Source organism: Rhynchophorus ferrugineus, unplaced genomic scaffold (genome assembly GCF_030347505.1).
Source record: "Rhynchophorus ferrugineus isolate W39M unplaced genomic scaffold, kcgeb_rfMv2 rfM11, whole genome shotgun sequence".
Lineage (NCBI taxonomy): Eukaryota > Metazoa > Arthropoda > Insecta > Coleoptera > Curculionidae > Rhynchophorus > Rhynchophorus ferrugineus.
In genome coordinates this window covers 21,653,807-21,680,331 of record NW_027472590.1, presented here as the reverse complement: position 1 = coordinate 21,680,331, position 26,525 = coordinate 21,653,807, and the positions used below count along the sequence as shown (strand labels likewise).

The 26,525-nt window shown below is 34.4% G+C and overlaps 2 protein-coding genes across 2 annotated transcripts; both read left to right on the top strand.

Annotated features, from left to right (window-relative positions):
- The first annotated feature begins 9,259 nt into the window (after positions 1 to 9,259).
- LOC143204485 (uncharacterized) lies at positions 9,260 to 15,645 on the top strand. The gene is made up of 6 exons (XM_076417031.1): positions 9,260 to 9,352; positions 11,331 to 11,601; positions 11,659 to 11,826; positions 11,929 to 13,698; positions 14,661 to 15,212; positions 15,446 to 15,645. Exons 1-6 carry the CDS (start codon positions 9,260 to 9,262, stop codon positions 15,505 to 15,507), a joined length of 2,916 nt encoding a protein of 971 aa, XP_076273146.1. The 3' UTR covers positions 15,508 to 15,645.
- Positions 15,646 to 16,659: 1,014 nt separating this feature from the next.
- Positions 16,660 to 26,312, top strand: LOC143204484 (uncharacterized). Its single transcript, XM_076417030.1, has 4 exons — positions 16,660 to 17,184; positions 17,287 to 18,094; positions 20,659 to 20,732; positions 26,206 to 26,312. The coding sequence occupies exons 1-4, from the start codon at positions 16,770 to 16,772 to the stop codon at positions 26,310 to 26,312; spliced, it is 1,404 nt and encodes a 467-aa protein (XP_076273145.1). The 5' UTR covers positions 16,660 to 16,769.
- Positions 26,313 to 26,525: the final 213 nt, after the last annotated feature.

Genomic DNA, 26,525 nt, shown 5'->3' with positions numbered 1-26,525 from the left:
ATTTGAACTACTTGTCATTACTAATGGTATCGCCATCTACTGAGCGGCTCTATACACTAATCTTATTTTAAATGTTTTATTTATTAGCAAATTTGTTACATAAAAATATTTCAAATAACTATGATTAACAATTAAATACTTTTTCGTTTTCTATATTAAAAAATAATACAATTAAACAAGTTTTCAATTAAGTTATTTCAGATGTGCAGATATCTGCTTTCGATTTTCCAATATTTAAGCAATTTGTCCAAAGATGGCTCACAATATTTTGAAATTTTGGAATTAATGATTTTAATATCCAATATTATAGTGATTAAAATATTTAAAAAAATATAGCATACAGCAAGCAATTATGTGTACTCCATATAATTGTCTATCTAAATGGTTTTTAAAGCGTATTTGTTTCTGCCACAGGGGCATCAGGTGCTTTAAGTGTCCATAACTTGAAATTTATGAATGAGACTGAAAATTTACCAAGAAAAGCAGATGCTGGTTTTTGTTAAATGAATGTTGTATGCCTGTAATATCCTAAAAAGAGAAAACGTCAAAAACTTTTATTCAAAATGCAGAAAATAAAATAGTTCCACCTTTTTGTACGTGATAGAATTTCATAGAAAGTTTCACGAAAATTATATTACATATTCCATTTCGTAAAGCTCGCCTTTTAAATAATGCACTCTCAGTTCGAAATAAATCCGATATACCAGAAGTCTGAGAAAATATAAGTGTACGACAAATTTGAAATCGAATCTTTTAACATTTTACTTACCTCTAAGCAAATGTATGCCTATATTTGCTTTCCAATTCGTTCTTCGATTCCATGAACTGTACCATTTGATTTGAACAAATTTTATTTTGATTCAATATCGCTACTTCCTAGCTATCATAATAATGTTGTAATGAACTGGCTCTGTTGCCAGATCTTTTAGTTGATTTTTAAGAAAGCTTTCGTAAAAAATAATTAATACAAAAATGATATTAATATAATTGAACTGAAGCTGAATAAAATAAAACGTTTTATATTTACAATATTAATTTTATAATTAGTAATTTTATTATACTATTAACTTGAAAAAAAAAAAACGGGATTTATATTTAAATAATTGTAATAGGGTGTTTGTAAATTTATTGGTTTTGCAAATCCAATATCTATATAAGTAAAAATGAATCGCTGAAATATACGTATGTACCTAACTTCAGAACCCTGCGCCAAATTAGACAGTTATTGTACATGAGTGTCATTCTGGAGAATCATGACATGAGCACAATTATTTGAATTTACAACGTTGTCAATTATTGCAAATTATACGTACATCTGAAGAATATAATACAAATAGAATAAATTGTCTTGAATTCTCAAATTAATCTATTTTTTCCTTTGACAACAAGTTAAAATTTTTTGATACATGTTTCATCTATAATTTAAAAATGTAATATGAAAAGTATTTTATAAACATATTTCATTTAAAATAATTTTGAAAGGAAAAAAGGGAAAATAAAACTATATGTAAAGATAAAGCAAAGAAGATAAATATGCAATTATTTATCAATATATAAACATTACAACATGTTAGACATATACTGGTTAGTCGGAAGATACTCTCAACTTGATCTAAAATCAAAGAGGTTGATTTATAAGACAATTATAAAGCTAATTTGGACCAATTGGGTTCAAATATGGGGTTACACAAAAAATTCAAATCAGTCACCCAACGCTGTCAAAACACGGTTCTTAGATTGATTATCAATGCTTATCGCTACGTAATCAACGAAGAACTGCACGATGACCTGGAAATCAAATTGATTTGGGAAGTTATCCAAGATTTCGTCTTGAAACACGAAAGAAGATTACTAAATCATACTAACGTGGAAGCAATACAACTGCTGGACAGCGCGCAGGATGTCAGGAGATTGAAGCGAACCAAACCATACGAACTTATATAAAGTGTAAACTTTAGCTATAAGTTATTATAATTGTATTATTGATATTTACATATTGATGTACCTATACATATTTCTTGCACTCGTCTTGCTTGTCAATTAATCCAAGTACAAATGAAAAGTAATTATAAATTAATTGTAAATTAAGATTGCACTAAGTGTATCTAATAAAGATGTTATAAAAAAAAAAGAAAATATAAACATTACGATAAGAAATCAAAGTTATAGTTCTTGTAAATCATTCGTATATTTGAGGAATATAATATATATTCTCGAATTGATAAATTAACCTAAAATTTTTTTTGAAACTCGAGTTCAAATTTAACTAAGTTTATTGATACATTGTTCATTTTCTATAATATAATAAATCAACAAGAAAATAAAACAATATGTAAGATAACAAATATAATTTATTTATCAATATACAAACAAAAACATCCATTTATCTTCGTAATTACAGCCAAATAGCATGAAAACTTCTCTCTCAATTCATTCATTACAAGCAAGGAATGTAATTCAAATTAATATGATTTAAGTCTGTGTGTAGAATCTACACATATATAATCGTAGCTATAGTCCTTTCAATAAAACAGTCAATTCACGTCATAGATGACGTGGAATATACTGAAAAAATGCAATTTATAAAAATGTAAAATTTCTTTAAAACTTGGAGAAGATTTTTCTTCCTCTTTTTATCCTAGTTAATGCGCTATATATCGAACTATATACTATATATAGTGTATTCAAAGTTTTTTGTGCAAACGTCATCAAGATGTTTAATGTATTGCCTGCCGCAATTTGTAAATTCGTTTTAGAATCAGACAATATTTTCCTTCTCATTTTATTCTAGTTAAAAAGAGACAAAATACTGTCTAGTTCGGAACATGTAAACGAATGAGCCTATCAAAGTCGTCCGGTTGTCAGACGTATGTAAAATTTTTGAAAACAGTAGTGATAAGAGGTTATAACTCTAACATATAAACTATTGTGGTTGTATTGTAAATGTAGTGTTTAGATGTATTAATGTTAAAGTAAATTATATTTGATAACATGTTTGTTCAATTATTTTATTTTTATTATGTCAAAGCCAAACTGAACTAAAACTCAGAGTTGATGCGGCAACATTGCAACGTTTTAATGCCACAAATTTAAATGATGTATTTACAAAATAACTTTGAACAGACTATAGAACTGTAACCAAATCTGTCTATAAAATAATACGGCAACATTGCAACGTGCTGATGTCATAAATGTTGATGACATGCATTGACTGTTTTATTGGATAGACTATATTCTTTTAACATTTTATATTGTCCTTCATTCATTACGATTAATATCTTTTTTCTTTAAAGTGGAGTAGGTATCCAGGACTCAGATATGGCCTATATAAGAACACACATCCTGTATTTTTGACCACTTATTTTTAGGTTTGGTATCTGTAGAATTCAGTTGGTTTATTTGCTGAATATTATATTACTTTTTTATCTGATTTTAATAGAAATATTTTACCCAAGTCATTTTTATGTCCTATAGCGCCTTAATGTATTTTATTTAACACATTCCTTTCTTTTTTTAATCAATTTTATACCAGCCGGACAATAAGAATTTCTTTTTAACACTTCCCTAAAGTTTTGAATGGCACGTATCCTTTGATAAACTTATACATTTTTAATCGATTACAGTCGAATTTAAAAGTGGAAATATTTTTACCAAAATTGCAACCCGCAAACTTAATAAATGAGAATTTAGTTTTTCTATAAATTTTTTTGGCAAATATAATTTTTTTTATTCAACAAAATTCCCTTCAAGAGTGATACACTGATTATAGCGACCCTCCAATTTTTCGATACCATTTTTGTAGTACGATTTGTCCTTTGCTTCAAAATAGGCCTCAGCTTCGTCGATCACCTCTTGATTCGACGAAAATTTCTTCCCAGTGAGCATTATTTTGAGATCTGAGAACAGGAAATAGTCGCTGGGGACCAGATCTGGAGAATACGATGAATGAGAAAGCAATTCGAAGCACAATTCATGAATTTTTGATCGGTTAATTGTCTTGGTGAAGCAGCACTTCCTTTTTCTTCAAATGTGGCCGTTTTTCGGCGAATTCGTCCTTCAAACGGTCCAATAACGCTATGTAATAGTTGCTCTTGATGGTCCTTCCTTTTTCAAGATAGTCAATGAAATTTATTCCATGCACATTCCAAAATAGAGACGCCATAACCTTGCCAACCGACTGTTGCATTTTCCCACGCTTTGGAGTGGGTTCATAATGTGCAGTCCACTCGGAGTGAAATGATGGAGCCATGTTTCATCCATTGCCACATATCAACACAAAAACTCGGGCACAGAGCTTTCTCATACCCAAATTTTCATGAATTATATGATGTACACGTTCAGTTGATATCTTTAGAGTATATGCTATTATATTCAAATTCAATTTACGGCTATTCAAAATCATTTTGTGGATTTTTTAAATGTTTTCGTCGGTAACAACCTCTTTTATACGTCCACTGCGTTCACCGTCTTCGGTGTTTATTTCACCACGTCTAAACTTAGTATATCAATCCTTGATGGTTGATTTTCCTGGGGCAGTATCCGGAAACTCGGCATTAGGCCCAGTTTTTGCTTCAACTGAATTTTTTCTGTTCAAAAAACAATATTTTATTGTCACACGAAATTCCTTTTTATCCATTTTTTTTTTCACAAAAACAAAAGTTGCTTCTCTCAAATGCTTTAATTCATAAACTAATGATTCGGCAGCTGTCAAATTTGCAATAACTGGCAACATTGCAAATTCAAATCTTTGTGCGCATGCTATGATTCTGCACAATTAGACTCTTGAATCAACACTTACTAATACTAATCTAATGCATTTTACTTAATGCAAATTATTATTAATGCAAAATTACGTTTACCGGTTTATAACCTCTAATTATTGTCAAACAAAACGGTTACAAACTCGAACGCATCAGACAACATTGTATCTCTTTTTAACTAGAATAAAATGGGAAGAAAAAATACGGTCTGATTTAAAAACGAATTTACAAACTGTAATAGGCAACACATTTGACGTTGTGATGACATGAATTTATTGTTATTTTGAAAGGATTATATGTCATTGGTGAGTGGTTGAAACATATTCAGAAATATTAACTTTGAAAAACAAAAAAACGATAAAGCAATAAATTCAGATTATTATCGTAGTCTTTTGGCTAAAAAGTGAGAGATACTAATCTGAAAATGTATACTACAGAAAACATAAAATGTTACTTTTATCTTACGTTTACACCACGTTAGACAAAAAGTAGTGGCTAGTTGGAAGATACTCCCAATTTGACCTAAGATCAAAGACACTGGTTTTTCAGCCAATTATAGAGCTATTTGACCTTATGGGATCCAATTATCGGGTTGTACTAAAACATTAAACCTGCTGTTAAGTGCTGTTAAAGAAAGTTCTTTTATTTATTACTAATGTTCTATAATCGAGTGTATACGTGGGTCAGAGAATTCAGTGATGGGTGAGAACGTGTTGAAAATGAAAGTCATTATTGACGCTCATGAAAGAATCTCACAAATAACAACATCCATGCTGTTCGAGAGCTTATTGAATGCAGTTTACTATTCTGAGTTTTTACAGTCAATAAAAATCGCGTATCGAAGCAAACAACGGGGTATGCTCATACGAGACGTCATCATCTTTCATGACAATGTCTGGCCATACACCGCAATTTTGACAAAGTATTAATTGGAAGAAATTCGCTGAGAAACCCTCGAGCACCTTTAGCCTTATTATAGTTTTGACTTGCCACCCTGTGATTATTTTTTATTTACGCCTTTGAAAGAATAATTTGGAGGCAAAAGATTTGAAAGCAATGACGATGTATAGGAGAATGTGCGCAATTAACTGACAACTCACCCTCAAACTTTTTATGAAGAAGGAATATTTAAGCTTCCAAATCGGTGGCAAAAGTGTGTAGAGCACGGAGGTGACTACATAGAAAAAATGTTAAATGTTTAGTTTGTGTATACCATTGGTCAATAAATTTATTTGCCTGGCTGGTGCAGTGGTAAAGGAGATCGGACGGTCCACCTGCTGTTGCGATAGGCGCGAGTTCGAATACTGCTGGGGCATGGTCAAAAATTTATGTTTCTGATTGTTTGAAATTTGTGATTGTCCTAGGCAAGAGTGCAAAATGCGACAAGGAAAATGATCCCAGTCATTCCAGTAACTAGGCTGGGTAAGACCGCATGTTTTCCGGGATGATTTTTAATTTGGTCACTCGCCAGTCGGTAGGCTTAATACCGAGGACCGTGGTTCGGAGCCCACGTTAAACAGTAGGTCTAGTACAGATAAACCCTCGTTGGTAAAAAGGAGACTTCAACATATTAAAAAATATTTTTTTTAAATTATTTAATTAATATATTGTTATTAGTCGTTTCCGTCTAACCTACAATTTATGTTTATGATAACTAATCTAGATATATAACTAGGAAGACCCGTCGGCCCTATCCCAGTCTCTGGTGAAACAATGTTTATACATGGCACTGCTGAATTTTTTAATATTTGCACCTCACTACACAACACTACAACAGATCAGATGGTCTGATTCTATTGAGACTGTGTCCTGCTCAGGTGGTATCCAATAGTTGTAATATTTCAATATTCGTGTGAGAATGGAGTCTTTCCTCATACTCCCTTGCAATTCTCTTGATTTCTTGACTGATCTTGTCTCGATGAAGTGTCTCGATGTAGGTAATCAGTCCTATAGTATTTGGGTGCACCCACAATGCCTCTCAGGACTTTGTTCTGAAAAATTTGTATTTTATTTATGTTACTCTTTGTAGAACATCCCCATAATTGAACTACGTATGTTCATATAGGTTTCAATATTTGCTTATATAATAGCAATTTATTATGTGCTGATAATTGTGATTTACATTTTCCTATATTTCCATTCCAGTTCTTTTCTTCTCTTCTTTATATGTTCCTTCCAGCGAAATTTTGTAGCGAGATTCATTCCGAGATATTTAGCGTTGTTGCTATATGGAATGAGTATTATTTAATGTTATGGGTGCTTGTACGGTCTGTTTATAGGTGAACTGCACATGTACAGATTTACTTTCATTAATTCTTATTTTCCAAGCTTGTGTCCAATTATTTATATTGTCACTTGCCTATTGTAATTTTCGTGAGGCTTCTTCACTATTGTCTCCGACAGCTATAATCGCAGTATCATCAGCAAATGTAGCCATCGTGATATTTTCCATTTGTGGTATATCACAAGTGTAAAGTTGATAAGGCATTGGTCCCAGTACACTTCCTTGTGGTACACCTGCTTTAGCTTCTGTTATTGTAGAGTAAGCTTCTTCTTGCTTGACTCTAAACATTCTGGTTGCAATGTATGATTTTAACAGTTCGGTGTGTTCGGTAGCATTTTCTGTAGTTTATGAATAAGGTCTTCATGCCAAACCTTATCGAAAGCTTGTGCTACATCTAAAAATATAGCTGAGCTAAGTTAATGAGCTAAATATAATGAGCTAAGTCATTCAAGATTTCGCTTTAAAACATGAAATAAGGTTGCTAAATCACAGAAACGTGGAAGCAATACAGCTACTGGACAACTCGCAGGGAATCAGAAGAATAAATCGAACCAAACCACACGAACATGTATAGTCTATAAATGTATTCTCAACTTTAGCTTAAGTAGAAGTATAGTAGTTGTTTAAGTAGTTTTATTTTAAATTGCGAAATACATACTGATATATTGGTCCCGTTCTAGAATTGCTTGTATATTAATGCAAGTACAACAGAACACTAGTAACAAATTAATTTGTATATTAATATTGGGCTAAGCATATCTAACGTAACGGTTAATGTGGAACGGATAATTAAAACGGTTAAACCAACATACAAAAAACACATAACATACTAAAAAGTAATACTTTAAAGAATAGCAACAAAAAATTAAAATGTATGATATATATCAAAATTACTGCTGCTCTTGGTTAAATGATCCCGAGAGTTAAAGAGATCGCTTAAAGATCTTGTATTAATGTATTTTTTTAAAACATACTTGTTGAAGAATGAATTTTTCTGACTCCATGCTTAGACCCAAAAAAATTCCATATATACATATATCTCGGCTATATATACATTTGTTTAAGTAAATTAACCTGTTAAAAGTGATTAAGTTTTTAATTGATGACATTTTACAAATAACTTTTTAAAGGGAAACAAAATTTGGCTCTATTCCCCATTCAATATTTGAATGACTTTGTACTAAAACTTTTCATGTAATTTTGCCATCGCCTCATTTGGACAGGTTTTGGTTTTAAAACGTGGGTAATATTTTCATGATTTCTTTTGTTGAATTCCTGTACAAAACAACATCTTCACCAACACGACGTCTTTTTTTACACCCGCATATTCTTTATACATACACAACACTTTGGAGACCGAAGATATGTTATAATTAAATAATAATGATTATAATTAAGTCACAAAAATGTTGACCGTACTCATATCAGGCACACAATAATGGCTTCCTAAACAAACTGAAACAAACCATAGAAATAAACAATCGCATTCTAAATTTTTTTTAAAATTACATCTCACATTCGATATGCTTAGTACAATATTAATTTATAAATTAATTTATTACTACTATTCTGTTGTACTTGCATTAATATACTATCAATATGTATTTTCCAACTTAGAATAAAACTAATCTACTTAAGCTAAACTTAAAAATTCACTTAAACATTAAACTAGTTCGTGTGGTTTGGTTTGCTTCAATCTTCTGATTTCCTGCGTGTTGTCCAGCAGCTGTATTGCTTCCACGATCCTGTGATTTAGGATCTTATTTCATTTTCTAGCACAAAATCTTGGATTACTTCGTGAATCCATCTGATTTTGAAGCCATGGTGCAGCTCTTCGTTAGATACGAAGCGATAATTGACTTTATGATTGACAGATAAACCAATATCTTTGATTTTAGGTCAAGTTGAGAGTATCTTCCGAATAACCAGTACAGTTGCTTGACTTTGAGTCTAATCTGCACGGCTTTTTGTCTGACATGATGTTTCCAGTTTAACCTACCATCAACATATAATCCGAGGTATTTAGCAGATTCTGCTTGAGGAATCGGTCATCCGTCAACTGATATAATTAATTTTTTTTCAATTTGCCGGAACGCAAAATTAAGATGTATAGATTTGGTGCTATTAAGTTGTGTTTTTCAGTCTCTAGTCCATTTGTAGATCTTGTTGACCGCTACATGTACTTTTTCTATAGCCTTAGACAGGCTTTCTAGAAATGAGCCAATCAAATGTCTTTGTAGGGCAATTCAAAAAGGTGCGCAAAAAGTGGCTGCATTGGTGGGACCACGCAAAAAATTTCCTCGGTTTCGTATGTTTAAATTACACCTCTTTATAATACCCTATGTTAACATTTAATAACTACTTTGATGGGGTTTATTTTTTTAGTACATTTTGTTCATCTTATTCGCCTTTAGGAAATTGTGAAGATGAGAGCGTTTTAGATAATTTACTTCTTTACTAACGGGGGATGTATTACCAGGAATTGTGAAATTGTAACTTCACTCTATTTCAAGGTATAGAGTCCAGATGTTTCTATACGAACAAACACAATTTTACGTTGTACCGAAGTCTATATTTCAGGTTATTCTCTAAAGCCTTTGAAAAATGAACTTAATTGTAATATTTGTTTGCATTCAATTATGAGTAACTCATAGATCGACAAGTTGAGATGCCCCAGATTCCAGGAGTTGTTTTATTATATTGTAAGTGGGTCTTTGAGCTATACAGTACATAATGATCTTCCAGATAAAATATTAAAAATAATAAGGTGCGCTATATACTTTTGGATTAAACAAGTTTATAGACTTTTAACAGGGAAAGACTCAAAGTTTGTTTTCAGACTGACTGAAGAAAAGACGGAACTCTAATAGATCGTGTTAAATTGATGGTATTAAACAAATATGAAAAAGAGAAAAACATGAAAAAAAAAAAGAATATCTTATATATAAAAATGAATCGCAAAATGTGATGGTAAGCGCATAACTCAACAACGCCTGGACCAATTTGGCCAAATCTTTTTTTAAAATGTTCGTTGAAGTTCAAGGATGGTTTCTACGGCGAGAAAAATTAGAATTATTGCTGGAAAAACCCTAAAAAAAGCCCTTTTTGTTTGAATTTGTTTCGTGTATCAGTTGACAATTCATCTGTCATCTGTCAAAAGTCATCTGTAACAGACAACTTTTTTTTTAAATTTGATATGACTTGAACTCAAATCCTTTTAATCCGTACGAATTGTTTTATTTATTTAAAATTTTTTATTTATTTAAAATTTAATTCAAATTTTAAATAAATAAAACAATTCGTACGGCTTAAAAGGATTTGAGTTCAAGTCATATCAAATTTAAAAAAAAAAGTTGTCTGTTAAAGATGACTTTTGACAGATGACAGATGAATTGTCAAGTGATACACGAAACAAATTCGTATATCGTGTTTTGTGCAGAGTGTTTAGTTAGTTAGTGTTTGTTTAGTTCGTGATTAGTGAAAAAATAATTTATATTTGATATGCCTCCTATAAGACGAAGCAATTTAGGTAGAAGAACCAGAAATGCTATAAACCAAGCTAATTACCGATATAATCGTATTGCAAAAGAACGTGACGACGGAAATGAACGTGAAAGAATTCGGATATCACAAACGCGTGAACCGCGAGCGCGACGTTCAACTAATAATCGCGCAAGTTTGAATCGAGCTGCTTTCAGTTACGATGTGTCAATTGACTACAGTAACTACCAATGTGTTGTTATTGGTTCTATGAACTTGGTTTGCTCACACTGTAAGGCATTAAAATACAAAAACGAAGCCAATGGATTGTGTTGCGCAAATGGTAAAGTGAAATTGATACCATTGGATCCACCACCAGAACCATTGTACTCATTGGTTTCAGGAATAGGAACAGATTCTATACACTTTTTGACACATATCCAACAATATAACAATTGCTTTCAAATGACTTCATTTGGGGCAACAAATGCAGTTCGGGAAAATTTTATGCCAACTTTCAAGGTATGTATTATAGCAGTTAATCATAATTATTTTAGCGAACAAAATTTTCTGTCACCAAAGTTAAGATGTGTTACTAATCTTCAATTTCTTAATCATTACGAAATATATCACTTAGTCATCATATTATATGGTGATTCAGTTTCAGTGACACTTTTATTATATTTTATAATTGATAGATATTAGTTAAAACTAAATATATACTTTTTAAGATCAAATATTATTTAAGTTTGATCACTGACAATCCATTAATTTATACCACACCATAATATTTTTTGTATTTACAGATACAAGGGCAAATATATCACAGAGCAGGTTCACTGTTACCAGTGTCAGATAGCGACAACAAATTCCTGCAAATTTATTTTATGGGCAATTCACCACAAGAAATTGATCTGCGTTGTGCACATAACAATTTAGTAAAAAGGTCTATTGTAGAACAATTACAAACTTTATTTCATCAACACAATCAATTGATTATATTGTTTAAAACTGCCCTGGATCTGATGCCATCCGATAATCACAAAATTGTAATCAGAGCTGATAAAACACCTGCAGGTCAACATACAAGACGTTTTAATGCACCAACTATTGATGAAGTTGCTATCGTTGTAGTTGGAGAAAACTTGGAATCCCGTGATATTGTTTTACATCGTCGGAATTTTCAATTACAACCTATAAAGGAAACACACCGCTCATATGATGCACTGCAATATCCCATTATATTTTGGCAAGGTGAAGATGGCTACGATTTATCAATAAAAATGATAAATCCCATTACAGGTAACTAAAATATTAGTTTAGCTATGGCGATAATATCTCAGTCACTATATTATGTATTTTAATTTTATATTTGAATGTTATTAAAACAAAATCTGTTTACAGGTTCTGAAACCAACAAAAAAGTCAGTTCAATGAACTATTATTCATACCGCCTAATGATTCGGGAAAATGCAGATAATCGCATATTGAAATGTCGGCGATTATATCACAAATATGTTGATGACATGTATGTTAAAATTGAAACGGAGAGATTAACATTCATCAGGTTGAATCAAACCAAACTCCGATCTGAAGAGTATATTCACCTTCGAGATGCGATTAATACTGATGGAAATGCACAGAATGTCGGTCGGATGACTATTCTTCCAGCAACATACATCGGAAGCCCTCGGCATATGCACGAATATGCTCAAGATGCCATGTCGTATGTTCGTCATTATGGTACAGCAGATTTGTTCATCACATTTACATGCAATCCGCAATGGATAGAAATTAAGCAGGAGTTATTCCCTGGGCAATCACCCATTGATCGTCATGATATTACAGCCAGAGTCTTTAGACAAAAGTTGAAATCTTTAATGAATTTCATCGTAAAACATAATGTGTTTGGTGAGACACGCTGCTGGATGTATTCTGTGGAGTGGCAGAAACGAGGATTGCCACATGCACACATTTTGATTTGGTTGGTTGAAAAGATAAGGCCAAATGAAGTTGATGCAGTGATATCAGCTGAAATCCCTAATGTACAAGTAGATCCTGGATTGCATGAGGTAGTTATCAAAAACATGATACATGGTCCCTGTGGAACTCTTAATCAAAATTCACCGTGTATGATGGATGGTAAATGTTCAAAACGATATCCACGGACATTAATATCGGAAACAATTACTGGTAATGACGGTTATCCATTGTATCGTCGCAGATCGACAGCAGACAATGGAAAATCAACAATTGTCAAATTAAATCAACAAGATATTGAAATAGATAATCGTTGGATTGTTCCATATTCACCCATTTTATCAAAGACATTCAAAGCACACATCAACGTTGAATCTTGCCATTCAGTGAAATCGATTAAATACATTTGCAAATATGTAACCAAAGGGAGTGATATGGCTGTGATTGGAATTGGTGCAGAGAATTCTAATGATGAAGTTACCCAATACCAAATGGGCCGCTATGTTAGCAGTAATGAAGCAGTTTGGCGAATATTTTCTTTTCCTATTCATGAGAGACACCCTTCTGTTGTTCACTTAGCTGTACATTTAGAAAATGGACAAAGAGTGTATTTTACAGCACAGAACGCAGTACAAAGAGCTGCTCAGCCACCATCTACTACATTAACCAGTTTTTTTGAGACATGCCAAAACGATGATTTCGCACAAACATTGCTATATTCTGAAATGCCAAAATATTATACCTGGAATCAATCCTCAAGGAGATTTATACGACGGAAACAAGGAAAACCAGTTCCAGGATATACAGATGTATATTCCACCGTTGCGATTGGCCGGATTTATTCAGTACATCCAAGCAATGATGAATGTTTTTATTTACGACTGCTATTAGTCAATGTACGTGGCCCAACATCATTCCAACAGTTACGAACTGTTGATGGTGAATTGTGTGGATCCTACAGAGAAGCCTGTCAACGTTTGCAATTGCTTGAAAATGACGCTCATTGGGATCAAACTCTCAATGATGCTGTAATATCATCACACACTCATCAAATACGAACATTGTTTTCTATAATCATATCTACATGCTTCCCATCAAACCCAATTGATTTGTGGATGAAGTACAAAGATTATATGTGTGATGATATTTTGTATCAAATACGGAATAGAATGGGAAATCCAAATATACAAATCAGTGAAGAAATTTACAAGCATTGATTTCAATTGAGGACATGTGCTTGATAATGTCAAACAAACTATTAATTCAATTAGGCCTGACCGCGCCCAATCGTCCAATGCATGACGCTTTTAACCAAGAGTTGCATCGAGAAAGACTGTATGATCTCAACGCTTTGAAAGAATAAATTCAAACAAATCTTCCACTGTTAAATGAACAACAGAAGTATGTATTTGAAACTCTTATGAAAGTAACAAATGATGAAACTGGAGGGATTTATTTCTTAGATGCACCTGGTGGTACAGGAAAAACTTTTTTTATTTCATTAATATTAGCAACAATTCGCTCACAAAATAAAATTGCACTTGCACTCGCTTCGTCGGGAATCGCAGCAACTTTGCTTGAAGGTGGTCGAACAGCCCATTCAGCACTAAAATTGCCATTAAATATGCAAAGCAATGAAACTCCAACCTGCAACGTTTCGAAGAACTCTGCAATGGCAAAGGTTTTGCAGCAATGTAAATTGATTGTTTGGGATGAATGCACGATGGCACATAAAAAATCTTTGGAGGCTTTAGACAGAACCTTAAAAGATCTACGTAGCAATAATAACCGATTTGGTGGTGCAATGCTTTTATTAGCAGGAGATTTTCGTCAAACATTGCCAGTGATTCCACGATCAACGCCAGCTGATGAACTCAATGCATGTCTAAAGTCCTCCAATTTGTGGAAACATGTCAAAGTACTTCATTTAAGCAAGAATATGCGTGTCGAGTTGCAAAATGACCAATCTGGAAACATATTCTCTAAACAACTCATTGACATTGGTAATGGCAAATTTCCTATAGACATGTTGACTGGCTGCATTAACTTTCCTCAAAGTTTTTGTCAGTTAACTCGATCAAAAGATGAACTTATTCAGAAGGTGTTTCCAGATGTTTCTCAAAATTACAGAAACCATGATTGGTTGAGCGAATGAGCTATACTGGCTGCAAAAAACATAGATGTAAATGAATTAAATTTCAAAATTCAAGAACAAATTACAGGCGAATTGAGGATATATAAATCAGTTGATTCGGCTACTAATCAAGATGATGTAGTCAACTATCCACCGGAATTTTTAAACTCGCTGGATTTGCCAGGATTGCCACCTCACAATCTTCAATTAAAGGTTGGATCGGTGGTTATAATGTTGCGAAATATCAACCAACCGCGTCTTTGCAACGGTACACGGTTAGCGATAAAAAAATTACTAAACAATGTGATAGAAGCAACTATACTCAAAGGAAAGTATAAAGGAGAAGATGTTCTCATACCGCGCATCCCAATGATTCCGACTGATGTGCCATTTGAGTTTAAACGACTACAGTTTCCAGTGCGGCTTGCTTTTGCTATGACTATAAACAAGTCCCAGGGGCAAACATTAAGTGTTTGTGGTATTAATCTAGAAAACCCATGTTTCTCACATGGTCAATTGTATGTTGCCTGTTCCCGTGTTGGAAAACCATCAGATTTGTTTATCTATGCGCCAGGTAATCAAACAAAAAACATCGTATACTACAAAGCACTACAATGATAATAATAATAATAATTATGATTCACATGATTAACAATAAAGCGATTACTTACTTTTCAATCCTTATATATGTTTTATTTAATTATTTTTTATTCACAACGCCCTATCACCAGGGTGATGGTTCTGTTCAGGAGAATTTTTTAAAATACGTAGGCACAAAAACTGCCACATTACAAATCTTTTTGACAGGACGAAGTCTGTCGGGTCAGCTAGTCTTATATATAAAAATGAATCGCAAAATATGTTCCTAAGCGCATAACTCAACAACGCCTGGACCAATTTGGCCAAATCTTTTTTTAAAATGTTCGTTGAAGTTCAGGGATGGTTTTTACGGCGAGAAAAATTAGAATTATTGCTGGAAAAACCCTAAAAATAGCCCTTTTTGTTTGAATTTGTTTCGTGTATCAGTTGACAATTCATCTGTCATCTGTCAAAAGTCATCTGTAACAGACAACTTTTTTTTTTAAATTTGATATGATTTGAACTCAAATCCTTTTAATCCGTACGAATTGTTTTATTTATTTAAAATTTTTTATTTGTTTAAAATTTAATTCAAATTTTAAATAAATAAAACAATTTGTACGGCTTAAAAGGATTTGAGTTCAAGTCATATCAAATTTAAAAAAAAAAGTTGTCTGTTAAAGATGACTTTTGACAGATGACAGATGAATTGTCAAGTGATACACGAAACAAATTCGTATATCGTGTTTTGTGCAGAGTGTTTAGTTAGTTAGTGTTTGTTTAGTTCGTGATTAGTGAAAAAATAATTTATATTTGATTCGCGTGAAGCGCGAGCGCGACATTCAACTAATAATCGCGCAAGTTTGAATCCAGCTGCTTTCAGTTACGATGTGTCAATTGACTACAGTAACTACCAATGTGTTGTTATTGGTTCTATGAACTTGGTTTGCTCACACTGTAAGGCATTAAAATACAAAAACGAAGCCAATGGATTGTGTTGCGCAAATGGTAAAGTGAAATTGATACAATTGGATCCACCACCAGAACCATTGTACTCATTAGTTTCAGGAATAGGAACAGATTCTATACACTTTTTGACACATATTCAACAATATAGCAATTGCTTTCAAATGACTTCATTTGGGGCAACAAATGCAGTTCGGGAAAATTTTATGCCAACTTTCAAGGTATGTATTATAGCAGTTACTCATAATTATTTTAGCGAACAAAATTTTCTGTCACCAAAGTTAAGATGTGTTACTAATCTTCAATTTCTTAATCATTACGAAATATATCACTTAGTCATCATATTATATGGTGATTCAGTTTCAGTGACACTTTTATTATATTTTATATTTGATAGATATTAGTTAAAACTAAATATATACTTTTTAAGATCAAATATTATTTAAGTTTGATCATTGACAATCCATTAATTTATACCACACCATAATATTTTTTTTATTTACAGATACAAGGGCAAATATATCACAGAGCAGGTTCACTGTTACCAGTGTCAGATAGCGACAACAAATTCCTGCAAATTTATTTTATGGGCAATTCACCACAAGAAATTGATCTGCGTTGTGCACATAACAATTTAGTAAAAAGGTCTATTGTAGAACAATTACAAACTTTATTTCATCAACACAATCAATTGATTATATTGTTTAAAACTGCCCTGGATCTGATGCCATCCGATAATCACAAAATTGTAATCAGAGCTGATAAAACACCTGCAGGTCAACATACAAGACGTTTTAATGCACCAACTATTGATGAAGTTGCTATCGTTGTAGTTGGAGAAAACTTGGAATCCCGTGATATTGTTTTACATCGTCGGAATTTTCAATTACAACCTATAAAGGAAACACACCGCTCATATGATGCACTGCAATATCCCATTATATTTTGGCAAGGTGAAGATGGCTACGATTTATCAATAAAAATGATAAATCCCATTACAGGTAACTAAAATATTAGTTTAGCTATGGCGATAATATCTCAGTCACTATATTATGTATTTTAATTTTATATTTGAATGTTATTAAAACAAAATCTGTTTACAGGTTCTGAAACCAACAAAAAAGTCAGTTCAATGAACTATTATTCATACCGCCTAATGATTCGGGAAAATGCAGATAATCGCATATTGAAATGTCGGCGATTATATCACAAATATGTTGATGACATGTATGTTAAAATTGAAACGGAGAGATTAACATTCATCAGGTTGAATCAAACCAAACTCCGATCTGAAGAGTATATTCACCTTCGAGATGCGATTAATACTGATGGAAATGCACAGAATGTCGGTCGGATGACTATTCTTCCAGCAACATACATCGGAAGCCCTCGGCATATGCACGAATATGCTCAAGATGCCATGTCGTATGTTCGTCATTATGGTACAGCAGATTTGTTCATCACATTTACATGCAATCCGCAATGGATAGAAATTAAGCAGGAGTTATTACCTGGGAAATCATCCATTGATCGTCATGATATTACAGCCAGAGTCTTTAGACAAAAGTTGAAATCTTTAATGAATTTCATCGTAAAACATAATGTGTTTGGTGAGACACGCTGCTGGATGTATTCTGTGGAGTGGCAGAAACGAGGATTGCCACATGCACACATTTTGATTTGGTTGGTTGAAAAGATAAGGCCAAATGAAGTTGATGCAGTGATATCAGCTGAAATCCCTAATGTACAAGTAGATCCTGGATTGCATGAGGTAGTTATCAAAAACATGATACATGGTCCCTGTGGAACTCTTAATCAAAATTCACCGTGTATGATGGATGGTAAATGTTCAAAACGATATCCACGGACATTAATATCGGAAACAATTACTGGTAATGACGGTTATCCACTGTATCGTCGCAGATCGACAGCAGACAATGGAAAATCAACAATTGTCAAATTAAATCAACAAGATATTGAAATAGATAATCGTTGGATTGTTCCATATTCACCCATTTTATCAAAGACATTCAAAGCACACATCAACGTTGAATCTTGCCATTCAGTGAAATCGATTAAATACATTTGCAAATATGTAAGCAAAGGGAGTGATATGGCTGTGATTGAAATTGGTGCAGAGAATTCTAATGATGAAGTTACCCAATACCAAATGGGCTGCTATGTCAGTAGTAATGAAGCAGTTTGGCGAATATTTTCTTTTCCTATTCATGAGAGACACCCTTCTGTTGTTCACTTAGCTGTACATTTAGAAAATGGACAAAGAGTGTATTTTACAGCACAGAACGCAGTACAAAGAGCTGCTCAGCCACCATCTACTACATTAACCAGTTTTTTTGAGACATGCCAAAACGATGATTTCGCACAAACATTGCTATATTCTGAAATGCCAAAATATTATACTTGGAATCAATCCTCAAGGAGATTTATACGACGGAAACAAGGAAAACCAGTTCCAGGATATACAGATGTATATTCCACCGATGAGATTGGCCGGATTTATTCAGTACATCCAAGCAATGATGAATGTTTTTATTTACGACTGCTATTAGTCAATGTACGTGGCCCAACATCATTCCAACAGTTACGAACTGTTGATGGTGAATTGTGTGGATCCTACAGAGAAGCCTGTCAACGTTTGCAATTGCTTGAAAATGACGCTCATTGGGATCAAACTCTCAATGATGCTGTAATATCATCACACACTCATCAAATACGAACATTGTTTTCTATAATCATATCTACATGCTTCCCATCAAACCCAATTGATTTGTGGATGAAGTACAAAGATTATATGTGTGATGATATTTTGTATCAAATACGGAATAGAATGGGAAATCCAAATATACAAATCAGTGAAGAAATTTACAAGCATTGATTTCAATTGAGGACATGTGCTTGATAATGTCAAACAAACTATTAATTCAATTAGGCCTGACCGCGCCCAATCGTCCAATGCATGACGCTTTTAACCAAGAGTTGCATCGAGAAAGACTGTATGATCTCAACGCTTTGAAAGAATAAATTCAAACAAATCTTCCACTGTTAAATGAACAACAGAAGTATGTATTTGAAACTCTTATGAAAGTAACAAATGATGAAACTGGAGGGATTTATTTCTTAGATGCACCTGGTGGTACAGGAAAAACTTTTTTTATTTCATTAATATTAGCAACAATTCGCTCACAAAATAAAATTGCACTTGCACTCGCTTCGTCGGGAATCGCAGCAACTTTGCTTGAAGGTGGTCGAACAGCCCATTCAGCACTAAAATTGCCATTAAATATGCAAAGCAATGAAACTCCAACCTGCAACGTTTCGAAGAACTCTGCAATGGCAAAGGTTTTGCAGCAATGTAAATTGATTGTTTGGGATGAATGCACGATGGCACATAAAAAATCTTTGGAGGCTTTAGACAGAACCTTAAAAGATCTACGTAGCAATAATAACCGATTTGGTGGTGCAATGATTTTATTAGCAGGAGATTTTCGTCAAACATTGCCAGTGATTCCACGATCAACGCCAGCTGATGAACTCAATGCATGTCTAAAGTCCTCCAATTTGTGGAAACATGTTAAAGTACTTCATTTAAGCAAGAATATGCGTGTCGAGTTGCAAAATGACCAATCTGGAAACATATTCTCTAAACAACTCATTGACATTGGTAATGGCAAATTTCCTATAGACATGTTGACGGCTTGCTTTTGCTATGACTATAAACAAGTCCCAGGGGCAATCATTAAGTGTTTGTGGTATTAATCTAGAAAACCCATGTTTCTCACATGGTCAATTGTATGTTGCCTGTTCCCGTGTTGGAAAACCATCAGATTTGTTTATCTATGCGCCAGGTAATCAAACAAAAAACATCGTATACCACAAAGCAATATAATGATAATAATAATAATAATTATGATTCACATGATTAACAATAAAGCGATTACTTACTTTTCAATCCTTATATATGTTTTATTTAATTATTTTTTATTCACAACGCCCTATCACCAGGGTGATGGTTCTGTTCAGGAGAATTTTTTAAAATACGTAGGCACAAAAACTGCCACATTACAAATCTTTTTGACAGGACGAAGTCTGTCGGGTCAGCTAGTTAATATATAAAGAAACCATTTATCGGGCCATTTTCTAAATTTTCTTTTTCGAAATTGGCGCAGAGTTGCTCTGCAAGTGCCTGTCCCGTTGATAGGAAAAGTTGATAGTCGGACGGCGCAAAGTCTGGAAAGTACGATGGGTACGATAATATGTCCCATCCAAGTGTTTTCAACACTTCCTTGACCGGGTTTGTTTTATGAGACGGCGCGTTATCGTGCTGTAAAATCACTTTACCGTGTCTTCGGGCTTATTCTGGACACCTTTCGATTAACGCATGGTTCAAATTTATCATTTGTTGTCGATAGCGATGACTATTAACTACTTTACTAGGTTTTAACAGTCCGTAATAGACCACGCTACTCTGGTCCCACCAAACATAAAGCATTGTCTTGCGACCCAAAAGATTTGGCCATGGAGTCGATCGGTTGGTTTCGCCAGGTGCTAACAGGTCAATTGAAAAGTCCCCGGCCTGACACATAGATGGCGCTACTAGAATGAAATTAATATGTTTTTTTGGTTAGCCATAACACTCAAAAGATGCTCACATTGACAGCTGTCGAATCATTAGTTTGTGATTTATAGAATTTTGAGTGTAGCAACTTTGAATTTCGTGTGTTGATAGAATATTGCTTTTTGAAGGGAAAAATACAGTTGAAGCAAAAACTTGGCTTGATGCCGAGTTTCCGGACACTGTCCCACAAAAGTCAACCCTCAAGGGTTGGTACGCTAAGTTTAGACGTAGTGAAATAAGCACTGAAGACGGACGCCTAAAAGTGGTTGTTACCGAGGAAAACATAAAAAAAATTCACAAAATGATTTTGAAACGACCGTAAATTGAAACTCACTAAAATAGCAGACACACTAAAGATATCAACTGTACGCGTACATCATATCATTCACCAATATTTGGGTATGAGAAAGTTCTGTGCAAAGTGGGTGCCGCGCGAGCTCACTTTTGAGCAGAAATAACGACGAGTTGATGATTCGGAGCAGTGTTTGAAGATGATCAAGCGTAATAAACCCGTGTCTTTGCGTCGACATGTGACAATGAATGAAACATGGCTTCATCATTTCACTCCGAATTCCAATCTACAGTCATCCGAGTGAACTGCATACTATGAATCCGCTCCAAAGCGTTGGAAAACGCAACAGTCGGCTGGCAAGTTTATGGCGTCTGTATTTTGGGATGTGCATGGAATAATTTTTATTGACTACCTTGAAAAAGGAAGGACCATCAACTATTACATAGCATTTTTGGACCGTTTGAGGAAAATATTTGAAGAAATAGAAAGTGCTGATTTATCCAAGACAATGCACCATGTCACAAGTCAGTGAAAGCGATGGCAAAAATCCATGAATTGGGCTTCGAATTGCTTCCTCATCCACCGTATTCTCCAGATCTGGCTCCCAGTGACTATTTCCTGTTCTCAGATCTCAAAAGAATGCTCGCTGGGAAGAAATTTTCGTCGAGTGACGAGGTGATTGACGGCCTATTTTGAAGCAAAGGGCAAATCGTTCTATATATATGGTATTGAAAAGTTGGAGGTTCGCTATAATCAGTGTATCACCCCTGAAGGGAATTATGTTAAATAAAAAAAACTAATTTTGCCAAAATAGTGTGTTTTACTATGGTAGGCCGGGGACGTTTCAATTCACCTGTTAACTATGTTTTTTCGCGCATAGGTTTTTCAAAATAAATCCACTTTTCATCACCCGTCGCTATACGATACAGAAATGACTTCCAATCATATCTATGCACCAGCATTTTACAGACGATTTTTCGATTTTCCGCTTGCCTGTCGTTCAGTTGATGTGGCACCCATCTCTCCATCTCTTGAACTTTCCCCATTACTCGTAATCAGTCACTAATCATTTCTTGGACCACGTTTAACACTTCTGCAAATTTTTTTGAGTTTAGGTTGGTTCTTCATCCGATAACTCTTGCAGTTTCTCATATTAAATCTTTTTCAATCTATCAGAACGTCCTTTATCTTCCACATTGAAATAATCACTTTTGAATTTTCGGAACCACGTCTCACATGTCTTTAAGGTTAAGGCATGTTCTCCGTAAGTTTGTACCAGCAAGCACGTTTTTAGACACGAAACATTTTCGATGAGGTAACATTCTTATCGATGTTTATATGACGGTGTTAGTTTCGCAAAATATAACATATATAGCTTTGAAGTTTAATGTCAGGAGAATAAAATGATATATGTGTCAAACCATGAGTTCGCCTATTTCAGCCTAGCGACATCTGTTAATTTAATCGATAATTAAACTGAAATATATATGTGTATATTCGTAGATTATTTCCATTAACCTATCGGAAAGCAAAATATGGCTATAAGTTAAATATTGGAATCAGCAGTTGCTCAGCCCATATTAAAATCTTCAAATAGATGAGGAGATACTGGAGAATTTAGCCTGACAGACGGTTAGGTAGCGGTGACGAGGTGCTAAGCTCCCAGCATGTCGACCAGTTCGCGAACAAGCGCGTTTGTAGAATGATTGAGATATGAACTGTTTGATTTCTGGAGGGTCAGTTTCCTTATAAATTTGAATATTTCTGACAAACCGTGGAGCGTTTAAGATTTTCTTGACGAGCTTATTTTGGAAAACTTGAAAAGCCACTTCACCTGGTTGGTTGTAACAAACTTGAAGTAGACATTAGATCCGCAGAGGAGTACGGACCGAATTAACATCTTGTAAAATAAGCATTTCATGGAGATGGGAAGTCTGCTAGAAAGGCAGATCAGAGAAGATAGCAGGTTTGCTGTCCTCGAACCTTTTTGGATTTGGGAATGTTAACCGAACCGCCGATCGAAGTGGAGACCTAGGTACCTGACGTTATCCAGCCATGGAATTATTGCGGTGTCGATCTTAAGTTGCGAGACGCGTAGTATGTAACGCTTCTTACGGAAAATGATCGCCTGGGTTTTCAGGGGGTTGATTTGCAACCTCCAGAATTTGAACCACTTGACCGCATGATCGAGCTGCTTCTGTAAACGTTCATGAATTGTAACTTCGAACTTGGCGGTCGTGAAGAAAGCAGTGTCGTCAGCGTAAAACGCGACGTCAATGTGCTCTTTTCTCGGCAGATCTGAAATAAAAAGGTTAAATAAGAGACCAGATCTTGTCAAAGGCTTTGGTTAGGTCTAGAAGGATTGCTCCAAGCTTTTTACGTTGGTCAAGAGCATGATGGATGTGTGCGGCCAGACGGGTAACCTGATGGACAGATGAGTGATAAGCGCGAAAACCTCGCGTAGCTTATCGCCACCAAGCAAGAGGAATAATGGCGGTCACTTTAAAGACCGTACCAAAAGCCTGAGTGGGGCTCGCCTAAATACAATCAAAATTGCAGAGCATTTTAAAATTTTTATCAGGAGCTGCCACTAGATGCGAGTACACCAGAACAACAGTAAAATTTATATAGTCTATTCAAAATAACAGTGAACTCACATCATCAAAATGTTTAATATATTGCTTGCTGCAATTTGCAAGTCCGATTATCAAACTTCTGTAAAATTCTTTAAAATATTAATAATAATAACTACAAGTTATAAACGGGCAAACGTTTTTTTAATACTTTGCTTGTTTTGATACTCTTCAAATCGGTGATCTTATTGAAAATCAAAGGCCATACAGAACAGATTCCGTTTCTAATCAATTACTTCGAACAGATCTGGAGAATACGGTGGAGAAGGAAGCAATTCGAAGCCCCCTATATGGATTTTCGCCATCGTTTTCACTGACTTGTGACACGGTGCATTGTCTTGATGAAGCAGCACTTTCTTTTTCTTCAAATGTTTTTCGGCGATTGCGCCCTTCAAACGGTCCAATAATGTTATATGACAGTCGCTGTTGAAGGTCCTTCTTTTTCAAGGTAGTTAATGAAAAATATTCCATGCGCATCCCAAAATACAGACGCCATAACCTTGCCAGCCGACTGTTGCTTTTTCCCACGCTTTGGAGCGGGTTCATCGTGTGCAATCCACTCGGATGACTGTCGATTGGACTTCGGAATAAAATGATGGAGCCATGTTTCATCTGTTATCACATATCGCTGGAAAAACTCGGGTTTATTACGCTTGATAATTTTCAAACACTGCTCCGAATTTCGTCGTTATTTTTGGTCAAAAGTGAGTTCGCGTGGCACCCACTTTGCACAGGGCTTTCTCATACCTAAATATTCGTGAATGATATGATGTAAACGTTCAGTTGATATCTTTAGAGCGTCTGCTATATCATTCAATTTCAACTTACGGGCATTCAAAATCATTTTGTGGATTTTTTAAATGTTTTCGTCTGTAACAACTTCTTTTGGGCGTCCACTGCGTTCACCGACTTCGGTTTAAATCACCTCAGTAAGCTCATTTCACCACGTCTAAACTTAGCATACCAATTCTTGATGGCTAATTTTCCTAGGGCAGCGTCTGGAGACTCGGCATCAAGCCAAGTTTTTGCTTCAACTGTATTTTGTCCCTTCAAAAAACAATATTTTATCAACACGCGAAATTCCTTTTTATCCATTGTTTTTGCAACAACAAAATTACTTCACTCAAAATGCTATAATTCACAAACTAATGAACAAGCTGTCAAATTTATACACGCATCTTTTGAGGGTTAGGTTTAACTAAAAAATAAACATATGAATTTAATTCTAGTAGCGCCATCTATGTGTCAGGCCGGAGACTTTTCAATTAACTTGTTAATAAAAAGAAAGTTGTCAATCACATCGAAGTCATCAACTGTGAAAAAAATGACGACCTACCGCTAGTAATCCGCGGTGGTGTTTTTTTCCTCTAGAGCACACCCATAAAGATTATCCTTTCTCACATGTAGACAAAGTTAAATAAAGACGAAGCTTTCCGCAGGACTAAATAAACGGCCAAGGGTATGATCGCGTCGGCCGTGGAAAGCGTGAAAACAGCGGAAAAGCGACTAGACACGTGATCATCGGGGCGCTCCGGCCTACTCGGATAAACAGGCGCCAGCTTATATGCACGGGAATAGGGAAATTATGCACGAAAGAGTTGGTTTATTTAACTTTGAGAACTTCAAAGTCTTGGGTTTCTGGGGATTTTCTTGCTTAGTTTAACGTTTAGCCGTGAGTAGAAGGATTAAAATTTGAATCTATTGTCATTGAAATGGATTTCTTTCGGTCGTGTGATTTTGTCTTCGTGCCGAAACCGAAAATAACTGTCTCCTAGTTTGACGTAAATTATTAATAGTCGACATTCAAACTTTGGTGACGAGATAACCTTAGCGGTAAGAAAAATGCTGGATAAAGCAGTCAGTAATATATAATGTTAGTTATTCAATATATATATATATATATATATATATATATATAGTCTATTCAAAGTTTTTTTAGCAACGGATATTTGTGACGTCGGAATATTACAATGTTGCCGCATCATCTCTGAGTTTTAGTTCAATTTGGCTTTGATATACAAGAAAATTATAATATAAGTAAAATAATTGAACTAAAATGTTATCAAATATAATTTATTTCAACATTACAGTACATCTAATACATATATTATCGAAGGACTTAAAACTACAATTAAGAACACAGGTATAATAATTTGTAGGTGAGATTTGTTTTGTTTACATTGAACTCTTTTCCACACCACCCATGAGGTAGAGATTCCAGAAGCGTTTTTTTATATAGGAGAATCCCGCTGGAGCCCTAAACCACCTAATTAACAATTGTATATCCGAAAAACGTATTTTATTTTCATTCGAGAGCATATTTACCTTTTTATGTTTAGTTCTTGTTTCCTTGGATGGTGTGTTTACTTGTCAAGTCATCTTGTGCAAGGATGACACGCAAAATCGTGAAGTGTTCCACATTTTTATTCTAATCTACCACACACCGCGACCATAAACACAGCCAGGAACACCTACAGAGCTGCCTTGATGCCCTTCCAACCTGTGCAAAATCGAATGTACTCAGGTTCTCTCCAGATAAATGTAGCGGTGTCCACTTCTGCAGACTAAGTAACTATCCCCTCTTAACAACTTTGGATATGGAAGGAAAACACTTCATACACGAATTTGAACACAAGTTTCGGGGGGTAGTGAACTAGGGGAACTTTGAGGTAGGGGTAGATTAATCACTTAAGAAATAGATGGTTGGCGGATATCAGTCTGATTAAGACCCTCACCAACTTCTATTGGAGCGCCCATTGATTATGTCTATTAAATATATAC